This window comes from Emydura macquarii, unplaced genomic scaffold (genome assembly GCF_026122565.2).
Source record: "Emydura macquarii macquarii isolate MOO-44397 ecotype Brisbane River unplaced genomic scaffold, CSIRO-AGI_Emac_v2 contig_1253, whole genome shotgun sequence".
NCBI classification, from domain to species: Eukaryota; Metazoa; Chordata; order Testudines; family Chelidae; genus Emydura; species Emydura macquarii.
The window spans coordinates 11,742,114-11,754,202 of record NW_027131390.1 but is presented as its reverse complement, the minus strand read 5'-3'; the positions used below and the strand labels follow the sequence as shown (position 1 = coordinate 11,754,202).

The following is a 12,089-nucleotide window of genomic DNA, read 5'->3' as shown; positions in this document are numbered from 1 at the left end:
TTCAATGAGGGGTGGGGATATAACTTCGGCCCACTCTGCGACTTGCTTCTCACAGCCCAACAACATCTCAGTCTTGTCCGCACTGAGTCAAAGCCAGCCAGCTCTCATCCAAATCCCAAGTTCATCCAAGCACTGGGTAGTTAATTTAATTGCTCTGGCTGGAGTAGGTCTGATGGAGATGTAGAACTGGATGCTGTCTGCATGCTGCAGCCTATGTAACCCTCCCAGCAGCCATGTGGAGCAGAAGAGGTGGCAGTAGAGATCCCTGCAGGCCCCAGCACAGAGGAGTGAGTGTCCACAGCTACCCTTTGGGTTCTTTCAGAAAGACACGACTAGAGCCACTCGAGCAGCTTAATTCAGCCTGCTAGTGTCTGCAGTTGAATCTCATGGTCAGCAGTGCCTAAGGCTGCTGACAGAGCTAAAAGAATCGACGTAGACAGCTTTGGGCGACACCGTTCTACCGTTAGTCTGGCTGAATGATAGAAACTTGGAACCCACTAAAATAGTTATCTGTAAAATAATGCTGATGGGACAGAAAGCGAGACATTCTGGATAACATGATCACAGTTATTACTGCATCTGGCATCTATATTAAATGACTTTCATCATCAAAAAGCTTTTGAATGTTTTGGAGACAGGGAGGCTTAGTCTGAGCACAGGACTGGGAGCGGTGAACTTCTGAGTTCTATATTCCAGCTGGGTCACTGACACTCCCACTGTGTCTGAGTCTGGGCAAGTCTCAGCTTTCCAGGTTGAATACTGGGGAAAATGGGAATATTAATACTTCAGTTACCTCACTTTGTAATTGGTTGATTAGTGACCCCCCAAAAGCCCCATATCAGCGGTGATGAGTATAGTGCCATGTAGTGTGGCAGTGGAGAGATCCAGTACAGCTCCGAGTGTCTCATAAAGACCTTGGCAGGTAGTCCTTTTCTAATGTGTGTGTTTGATATTTTAAAGTCCAAAGTAAATTCTGTTAATATGCAAAAGTAAACTTTTTGGGTGAGTTTACAGTGGTGGCATGGGATTTCCTCATCACGTACCTAGCAGCTTGTTGGAATAGAAATGTGTTATACAGAGGCAGCATGATGCCAATTTTTGCAGTATAGATGGTATGCCTGAAAGGATCCCTTGCACCTCTTAACTGCTGGAGAGTGACTGTTTGCTTTTTAAAAAAAATATTATTGCTGTTCCTAAGCTGTTGACGCTGTTTTCCGGCTGCCTTTTTCTGATTAAAAAACCCACTGTTATCTCCTCAGGGCTTCTTCACATCCTAATTACAACCGAGTCCCTCATTAGCCTTGTAGGGAGACCCAGTCAAACAACATGTGGCATTTTGCACTGAGGATGCTGTGGTTACCAAGAGTTGGAGAGAGACAGGAAAGGGGGGAGGTAACATTTCATAACCATTTATGGAACAAGCACAGCCCTCCTTGGACCCAGTTCAGCAGAGACTGTGGGCCTCAGATCAGGAACTTTATCTGGCTAGTAATTGCATCGGCATGCTGGCTTTCTTGTGTATGTGTGTGGGCATTTGGTGAGCAGGATTCTAAGCTGCAGAACCTTTGTGCTGGCACCCACACGTGAATATGAATTAAACAGATCTCACTTGACGGACCATGGCTGGATTCTACAACTGCCTGAAAAGTAAAAAGTAAGTGATGTTCTAGCCCTTCCCCCTCTACCTTTTCTAAAGTTAGTTGATTCTAGGGGATATTTTAAAATTCTGTCTCTGATACACTGCATAAGACCTAGCAGCACTGAATAAAATCTCCATGCTCCCAACCAGAAGGGCCATTCTTAATAACGAAGTGCAGGATAGCTATTATGAGTGCAAAGTTAGATTAATGAGAATTGGAAATATTTTTTCTTTAGTGGAATAAATGTAGCTGTAAACACTTACAGGATTTTTCTTGTCCGATTATATTGAAAGACGAAAAATCTCTTCCTTCCAGATTAGCTAAATTGCTTGTACAGTCATGAATAAAAATAAGAAACACAGAAAAATGCACACTAGTTTCAAAAAGCTATATTAATTCAGCTACAGTCATAGTATTAGATGCTAGTTAAGAAATTCATGTGCACAGTTTTTGTACATAAAGGCTGAAGGTGTTTTTAATTTTTGCTCTCCATTGTGTAATGGTCCTTTTTGATTTTATTTAAAATGTCATTTTGGTGGCTATGCTGTTATGGTCTATGGGGCAAGCTGTGAAGGGAGAATAAAATGGAACACTGCATGCTTATATTTGTGCTTTAGACAACTGTGACAACACCTTGGTTTGTCCACTGATACTCTCCCTGCTAAGGAATGGAACAAAGTGGTTCTGAGACTGACATTTTTAGTGAGCAAACCATAGAAGGCTTTATGCTTGCAATACAGTAAAAGATGTACTGGAGGAAAACATAGCAGTAAAAGGCTAACAAAGTTACATCTTGAAGCTTAAGATATGCACTCATGATCCTTCTGTCATGCATGTTATGTTATGTTAAATATGTGAGTGAAATCCTGCTAATGGCAAAACTCCCAATGACTCCAGTGCGGCCAGGATTTCACCCTCTGTTCCTGCTCTTCCATTGGATTTTTAACTTCCTTATGTGCCTTTGACAATCTCAACCAGAATCTATAAAAAGGTTCTAAATATTTAGAAAAGAAAGTAATACCCACACAAAGAAAGAGAATGTGCCCAGAGCTAACAAAATAAGCTAAGAGGGAGACTTGGTGAAGAGGGAGATGTTTCCACTTGCATTTGTGAGAAAACTCCCTTATGTTGTCTTAAATTAGGAACCCCCAAAAATCTGATTTTTCAGGGCTAATATAATGGACTATTTCCATTATTAAAACACCACTCCCCATACTTAGGCTAGACAGTGATTTTTTTGTTTCATTGCCACTAAAACATTTTTCTCAGGAATCATTCAGCATCCAATGTGGCTGGGGCAAAAATGGATCCCGTAGCCTGGAAGAACACTTGCGAAAAGAATTGCCAGATGAGGCGTCACTGACATAGGTTATGATCACATCTGAATGTTTCCCATTGACTCTCTACCTGTGTAATGTGGAGTAATAGGCTGGTTGCATTTGTTTCCTTCAAAAATCCCGACTTTCTTTATTTTGGGTGCTGCACAGGGTTGATGTTTCGACTTCATTTCATAAGCTGTCATCTTAGTCGTGTGATCAGTGGCTGGGTGGCTTAGTGCAATTATTAGCACTTTGCAGTCTTCACTTTTGATGTTCATGTTCTACTTTGGTCTTGACTATTGCCAATTAAAACCAGTATAAACCTCCCCCCGCCCCCATTGTGATACAGTTTGGAGCACAAGATTAAGTTTTTATGTGGTTTGTTAGGATTTTGACCTTAAGGGCTTGCCTACATAGAGCAATTGAGCAGAATAGCTATTGTTGTTAGGAACAATATATAGAGCTCCCCATGTGTCCCCAGTGTGGAGACACTACTCCAGATTAAAAGTCACTGTTTCAGAACAGAATGTCTACTCTGGGAGCGATGCTGGAATAACAATTGTGGAATAGTCGACCCTGTGTAGAATAAGACTGGAATAGTTTTTACAGCGTTGTCTCACATCTATCCAAATGTAGTAACTTGTACAATTACTGCACCTCCTTCCCCAACAGTTAGACTGAACACACCGGTACATGTGTGTATACTTCTACTGGGAATTGTAAAAAGCTGTCAGAATACCTATGAGGAAGAATGACCATTAGATATCCAGAATTCTACTGCCCTGTTACCTCCAGCTGGAGGATGCAGCTAGTTAGAGGTAACTGTTTGGAATCACTCTGAAGCTACATTGTCTGAGTGGTCTAGTTAGAACCTGATGAACCAAAATCTTATCTTCTCCAGGTCTCTTTATCATCATAAGAGGATTTTTGAATCATGCTGACAGACAAATTCATAAAAGAAACACAATTGTAGATATCAGGGAATCTCGTTAGCAGTGGAATGGTATGTTGAGATGATTCTTATTTTATTTTATTGGAGGGGACCACGCCTCCCCACATTAGTTTCAGCACAGTAGCCCCTCGAGGCCCCAGCTGAGATTGAGACCCTATAGAGTGAGGTGCCGTACAAACAGAGAGAGAGAGACAGACAGACAATTCCTGCCCTGAAGAGTTTACATGCTAAATAGACAGGTTAGACAAAGAGTGGAAGCAGAAATAGAGACAAAGATAAGTGTCTCCTCTAAGAGCACATAGCAGGGCAGTGGCAGAACTGGGAACAGAACTGCGGTGTCATGAGATTGAGACCAGTACCCTGTTCACTGAATTGCATTAGAATTGCTGAGGCTTTGTCCTGACTATAAAGCACTCCTGGAGCCACAGGTATTCCTGAATGCATTTTGTTAGACTATCTTTGTTGCTATTTTACTGAGCGCCTATCATACTGCAGTGAGGTTAGACAATGAGACAGGAAGAAAATGATGGCAGGTTAAAATCTTTTTTGCTGAGCGCTATGTGTGAAAAGCCAGTGTAAAGTCCATAGTAAGGAGCCTGACAATGAGTCAGAAGACTTTTACGTTGCTGAGGCACAATCCAATAGCACACAGTGCCTGTGTGATCACAGGTGACCCTGTGAGTTGTAGGAACTTTTCCCCCCAAGACTTTGGGTTCACATAATGTCTCACTCCTGGGAATCTGTAAACATACATGAAATGTGTACGGATGATGCTAAAATAGAGCTCTGTGCCGTTTTGTCAAGAACAGACTGAGAGGAATTTGCTTTGAGTAAAGCAAGCCGATGAACAAGATGTATGGAGCTTTAATATTTGTTATCACACAAATAACTCCTGAGCCGTGGCATATAGCTACCTTAAATGTAACCCTTCGTATAGATACTGCTCCAGGAATCAAGCCATACACCCTGGAAGGCAATGGGCCAAATTCATTCCTGGTGTAACTCCATGTACTTCACTAGAATTAAGCCAGGGATAAATCTAGTCTAAAGTATCAATTATTTGTTTGGGGTCCTTCTCCCAATCTTATACCGGGGCTTGCAGAGCAGTAACTCACCATGTGGACAAGCCCTTAGACCAGTGGTTCTCAACCTGTGAGCCGCTTGCTGCCCAATCAGCACGCAGCTGCGGCCCATGTGACATCCTCAAAGCCATACAGGTAGTGGATATATTGTGTGGATGCAGCCCACATGACACAGAGAGCTGCATATGCAGCCCACAGTGGTAAATAGGTTGAGAACCACTGCTGTAGACAATGGGAGTTTTGTTATTGACTTCAGTAGGGCAAGAATTTTGCCCAGATTTCTCCTGAATATCCCTATGAAATTGCACGTTTCCACTTCACCCAGAAGCAAAGTCAGGTAATTAGCGTTATCCGGATGGTAATTTACTGTTGAACAATGCCCAGCATCACCAATTCCCCTCCAATGTTTGCAAAGAAAGTTAAGGGTGCACCCTTCCCAGAGTCACTGTGTGGTTTACTACACGCTCACATGATACTGTGACTGGACAGCTGCTACACAATCTAAGCGGATCTTTAAAATAAGAGACTTACTTGGTAAAAATCAATTGCTCGCAGCAGTTATAACAATAAAGTATTAGGCCAGCTAGTACGTTATGGCTCCGAAGAGTTTGTAAAAGATTGCTGCCAAAGTCTGTCTGTCTCTTAAAAGTCTTGATGTAACTCAAGTAGCTTCGTTCTGCCTGCAGAGCAGGCCAGCAGGAATTAGAGCTTGCAGGGAAAACACCCATTCTGCTGAGTTCAGCAATCTGAAGAGTTCAAAAGGTAAAAATGTGCAGCTTCCCACCAGAAATAAACTGTGAAACTGGTTCAGAAAAGTGTGATTGCAGCTGGCAATTAAGCCCAGTAGCCAGCACCTTACTGGAAAGCAGCCTGGCTGGGAACCGAAGGTCAGGGAATGGAAAGTATTGACAATCAGGGAAGGGGGAGACCACAGCTATTTATTGCAAATATTCACCATAATAGATTTTAAGCAATAGGGTCTTTTTACACCTCAGGACAGAGAACTTCTTTTTTTAAATAAAGACAATCCTGAACAGTTGGCTCCCATTATACCTGTGTGAAACCCAGATGCCTGGGTTCACTGTCATTTTGCATCGCCCCAAGTCCCTTGTTAGCATGAACTCCAATTAACAAAGGATGAAATCCTGTCCCCACTGAAGTCAATGGTAGCTTAGCCACTGACTTCAGTGCATTTCATCCTTAGGGTGTGTTGTTATGCTATTGGCTTATGCCTGCGGAGCACTGTTAGAATCTAATGCTTTCAAGCCCTGAAGAAATGCCTCATCAAGCTGAGAGTGGAGTGACTTATTGCTGTCGTAAGAATCTGGCTCATTAATTTTACTCCTTATTTTTAAAACATACTTTAAACATCATTTTTGCAGTTATTTGTGTAGAGCATTCCCCTACTACAAAAAGTAGTTCCTAGTAACAGGATGTCTCAGTGCATTCCTGGGGAACATTTGAGGCAGTGTTTCCTCCAAATCAGCTGTTGGTATGGATGGAAAATGGATAAGTGCGTTCAGCTGGCTGGTGGCTTTGTACGCCATGCAGATGTAAGAGAGGTGGGAGGGGTTCCCTATAGAGAGAGGATCTAGGGGGTGGGTTGGGTAAGTCCTGTGCAGTAATGCTCCCTCATCAACGTTTCCACATACACTGAAAATAAAAGCCCTAAGGATTAGTTGTGCGTGTGTCACTGAGGAGTCCCCCAGCTGTGCACAGGGAGTCCGTGACTTTCCCAGCTGACTGATCAGAATGGGGCTTTCACAATCAATGTTCCCAGCAACACTCTTAACTGAAATTAAACTATGAATGCTGATGAACTTTGAATGGTCTATCTGACAGTCATCTGAATGGGTAATGAGATGCAGTAACAGACCACAACTCCTAGCAGGGAAACACATTTTACCAAATGTCATAGAGCTTCATGGTTTTAGCAAATATGAAATAACACAGAATAAAACAGAAATATTCACCCGGCAGCAGTGGCTCCTGCAGTTCGCATCCCGTAGGGCTGGGCCCAGTTCCCCACTCTAGGGATTGCAACCTGGAGTACAGGGGCGCAGCATCCCTTACTCAAATTTGGCCATCGGGATGGAGGGGCAGCTGAGCCAGATCTGAGCAGCACTGCAACTCCATGCTCCAGGTTGCAACACAAAAAGCCTGGCCCAGCCCCGCAGGACAGGACCTGCCACCACAGAGTGAATGCAGGGTGGATTTGCTCTGCAACCTCCACCCTCACCCATGCCAAGGGCATCCTTCACCTCACCTCCCAGACCCTGCATGGATAAAATGAAATCACATGAAACTCCCCAAAAATATTTAAAAAGAAAAAGAATTTCACAGGCTTCAGTCATATTGGTATTATAACCCTTTTCCTCCAAGGATCCAAAATACTTTAAAAAAACATTGTGAACAATCTCTTAATCCACTTCTCTGCTGTCTTCTGCAAAGGCAGCGTCCAGGTAATAGTGCGAACACCACTTCACAACAATTTTGGATCTGACAGAGAAATGCAGTACCCTAAGAAAAGTGCAGGAGAATCAAGGAAGGCAGAATATACTTGCCCAAACTGGATTTTGGGCCAGGACATAGGGGTTAACACCCACACTCTTGTACTCTTGGAAAGCACTGAGAAATCTTCAGTGACCACATTACATGTGGACAAGTTGAATGCACTTAATTGTAGTATATTATAGAAATACTTTCTAAGTTGGCGTGCAGAACTTTCAGCCAAGTATTTCAAGTCACTTCTAACATCTTATATTTGTCTCTGAAAATTGCAAGTTTGCAGTGAGCCTCAGGGAATGTTACTATTCAAGTAACTAAATTATACCATGGTTAGCGTTACAGACTACATGTTTAGTAATATTGAAAACTCAAAGGACAGAGATATGAACCAATACCCAACCCGGGATTTACCGAACATGGTCACATTTGGCCCAGGGCTGGGATTCCTTATGGCACCACACTCAGGCCTGCTACAATGAAACTTTGCTAAATGAGGATGACTAGCTAGAGGCCTTTTAGGAAGAGGAACTCTGTAAAGCAATTCAGGCTACCCATACTCACCCTGTTAAAAAGAAACATTGTTACTAAGATCAAATGGAACTGTTCTCAGTGCAAATGGTGACCCGACCCTGCAAACAGCTACTAGTGAGCATTTCACAGTGAGGCTACTCACAATAGTGAGCACCAGGCCTGGTAAATAAGTATTCACAGTTGTCTTATATCAATATTAAAAGGGAGGGCATGGGGTAAGAGAGAAGGTCCTTTCGTGGATTAGTAACTGGTTAAAAGATAGGAAACAAAGGGTAGGAATAAATGGTCAGTTTTCAGAATGGAAAGAGGTAAACAGCAATGTCGCCCAAGGATCTGTACTGGAACCAGTGCACTTCAACATATTCGTATGTTATCTGGAAAAGGGGGGTAAATAGTGAAATGGCAAAATTTGCAGATGATACAAAAGTGCTCAAGACAGTTAAGTCCAGACGTGACCCCAAAGACTTACAAAAAGATCTCACAAAATCGGGTGACAGGAAAAGAAAATGGCAGATGAAGTTCAGTGTTGATATGTGCAAAGTAATGCACATTGGGAAACATAATCTGAACTATACATACAACATATTGGAGTCTAAATTAGCTGTTACCACTCAAGAAAGAGATCTTGGAGTCATCATGGATAGTTCTCTGAAAACATCCGCTCACAAAATGTTAGGAACCATTAGGAATGGGGTAGATAATAAGAAATTAAATATCATAATGCCACTATATAAATCTATGGTATGCCCACAGCTTAAATACTGTGTGTAGTTCTGGTTGCCCCATATAAAAAATGATGTATTAGTATCAGAAAAAGTACAGAGAAGGGCAACAAAAATTATTAGGTGCATGAAACAACTTCCAACTAAAGAGAGATGAAAAAGACCTGGACTGGTCAACTTACAAAAGAGACGATGAAGGGACGATATGATAGAGGTCTATAAAATCATGAATGGTGTGGAGAAAGTAAATAAGGAAGTATTATTTACCCCTTCACATAATACAAGAACCAGGGGTCACCTGATGAAATTAATAGACAGCAGGTTTAAAACAAACATAAGGAAGTATTTCTTCATACAACGCACAGTCAACCTGTGGAATCATGGCCATGGGAAGTTGTGAAGTCTAAAAGTATAACTGGATTAAAAAAAGAATTAGACAAGATCATGGAGGATAGGTCCATCAATGGCTATTAGTCAAGATGGTCGGGGGACGCAAGCTCATGCTTTGGGTGTTCCCAAACCTCTGACTGCCAGAAGCTGGTACGGGACAACGGATGGATCACTTGATAATTGCCCTGTTCTGTTCATTTCCTCTGAAGCATCTGGCACTGGACACTGAGAAGACAGGCTATTAGGCTAGATGGACCATTGGTCTGACCCAGTATGGCCATTGTTATGTTCTTATGTTAACAAATGCAGATGGTAAGGGAAATGGCAGAGTTGTGGCAGTGTAGATGATTAGCTACAGTTGGTACAAGGCATACTGTTTTAATAAAAATGAGGTCACTGGTATATTGTTAGTCACTTCATCCTATTTGCATCATCCTTCCACAGAATGTTCAGTTGCTAATCTAATGTAGGTAGTGAGTCACTCCATATCTCCTAATTCTTTCATTCCATTCACCCTCATTTCCGTGGATGGTCTTTGTGTTTGCAGATACATTTATTGGTTGCAGTCACAAACGTTCTAAATGGGTATTGTCTTTATTCAATTTCAGCAGTAAGGACATTTTCCTAACATCATACCAATGGAAATTTGAGGGATACACAACTGAAATAATCCTTTTCTCAGTTTTTTGACATCAACCACAACTCTTTCAGGTAGACACAATCCCAAAAGATGTGACGGTGATTCCCTGTACTCTGGCATCCTTTCTAGCATTTTGCTGTGAATTCTGTGTTTATCTTATTTTAGAAGACTGAGGTGTGAAAATATGTAATCATAGTTTCCCATTGGTGTTGTCTTCACAGAAGGGAGTTTGTATTGCCCAAAGGGTATATCTACATACAGTCAGATGTGCTCTTACATCTTGGATAGATGTACCTCTGGTAGCTTTAATCTAGCTAGCACAGCTCAAAAGAGCAGTGAAGATGTAATGGCATGGGTTAGCAATGCGAGTACATACCCAGGGCTCCAAGTGGGTTTGTATAGCCTGTGCCAGAGACCGTACCACCACGTCTTCACTGCTCTTTTTAGCTATGCTAGCTAGATTAAAGCTATCCTGGGTACACCTTCTTGAGCTACAGTCACACCTCCAATTTGCAGTGTAGACACGCCTAAAGTATCTGGCTTTGTATCCTTCCAACCAGCTGGAGAGATTTGATGGTAATTTCCTTGTCATATATACAGCCCCGGAGAATTTAAAATCAGCAATATGATGGCCTAGACTTGGCTTTAAAAGTTGAAACCTTGCCACAGCTACTTACAGTAAAGGGTTTGTTGGGTCCGATTTGCACTTCAAATGCAGGACTTGATCTTTCTACACTAATTCAATTTAAAGCCAGTTACCACCCAGCTTTCTTTGATACCAGAGTAAATCTATCACTGGGGAAAAGGAAAACAGTACCTATAGCATAATATGGGGCGAAGCTGTAATTCTGAAAGTTGATGCTCAGAGGAGTATAGTTATAAGAAAGTAGTTAAACAGAAGACACATAAACTCTACTCTGATATTAGACAACCTTTCAGTACTGAATCAAATCGTTTCCAGTTCACATTTCAAGGCTGGTAAAACAATAATGAAGGCGTTTTAATAGATAAAATATTAGAAAGACATTAATTTCAGGCCTGTTGGCTTTTCCCAGCTCTTAACTTATTATTTTATTGTCATTAATTATTGTTATCAGGGTAGCACTTAGTCATGGACTGAGGCCTTTCTGTGCTAAGCAGAGTACAAACACACAAAAATACAGTCACTTACAGTTTTATCTGATTTTGCCTTTGCTATTTACAAACTCTAAGCAGTGATTACTGATTATTATATTTGCAATTAAGACAGCTCCAGCACTTCAGCTTTTCCAGAATGACACAGATTAGAAAACAGAGGCACGGTCTACACAGAACTTTTATGCTAGTTAGGAGGATGTTTTTGGTTTTTTTGTTATTTTTAAATCTAATAGTTATACTGATAGTGTGCAGGGCCAGTATAGTTCAAGTGGTATAACGTTTGTATGTAGCCAAAGCCATGAGTTAGCTTTGGCATGAATGGTTAAAGAACAAAGAGGGTACTCCAGGTTACAGTTTTTGTTGGGGCTGTTTCTTTTGGCCTTGTAACTCCAGAAGTCTGGGGCTAATTAGTGAATCATGCTCTTTGACTCTTATTCCTAAAGAATTCACTAATGCTTATTCATTCTAAGAAATATGCAGCTATGTGTTTGCCAGACAATGTACGTATAACTCTCGTCCAACTGTGTAGTTCTTGAGTCAGACAGTCATTCTGATACAAGTGGGATGTATTTTGAGAAATGCTTGGCTCTAAGGAAAACGCTCAGAATTACACCAAAGGCAAACGTGTTTTCCATCAAACAACATGTCAGTGGCTAGAGACCTGATTGGGATGTGGAGTGATTTTGCTGATTCACTTTGGCAACCAGGTGAGGTTGCTTCTGGTAGTTACAAAAGGGGTTAAAATGTCTTCCTTTGAGCTAGAGAGAAATTGAGAGTGGTGGGTGGGTGTCCTGGTTGGTTCTCATGCTGTTGCTTGGACAGCATAGAGGTGGGTGTCCCTGGAGGGAAAAATTCTAGAAACAGCCAAGCTCAGGTGAGGTTTATGATTTGGTGTTTATATTAACAAGGTGAAATTCAGGAAGTGAATAAGTCTTTGGATCACACCCAAGATACAGGTGAACAGAGGATGCTGATGCTGTCATTCCACCCACAGGTCCTACCTTCCCTCACTGGAGTACTCTGGGCTGCTTGATAGACTAAGAGGGATGTCTTGTAGGCTGCTGCATCCTCCCAGTTAGTGGCCTGCTTATTGTCATGAAGTGGCGGCACTCTGAATTTCAGAAATCACCAGTGCTGCTTACAGTCTCAGGCTTTTGCCAGCAGGGTT

General features: G+C 41.9%; 1 protein-coding gene across 1 annotated transcript in view; it reads left to right on the top strand.

Moving 5' to 3' along the window:
- Positions 1-1,479: 1,479 nt before the first annotated feature.
- Positions 1,480-12,089, top strand: part of KIAA1210 (KIAA1210 ortholog) — a 55,520-nt gene continuing 44,910 nt past the window's right edge. Inside the window, 1 exon segment of the mRNA XM_067548153.1 lies at positions 1,480-1,654. Within this exon segment, the coding sequence (XP_067404254.1) occupies positions 1,620-1,654 (35 nt within the window). The 5' untranslated portion in view covers positions 1,480-1,619.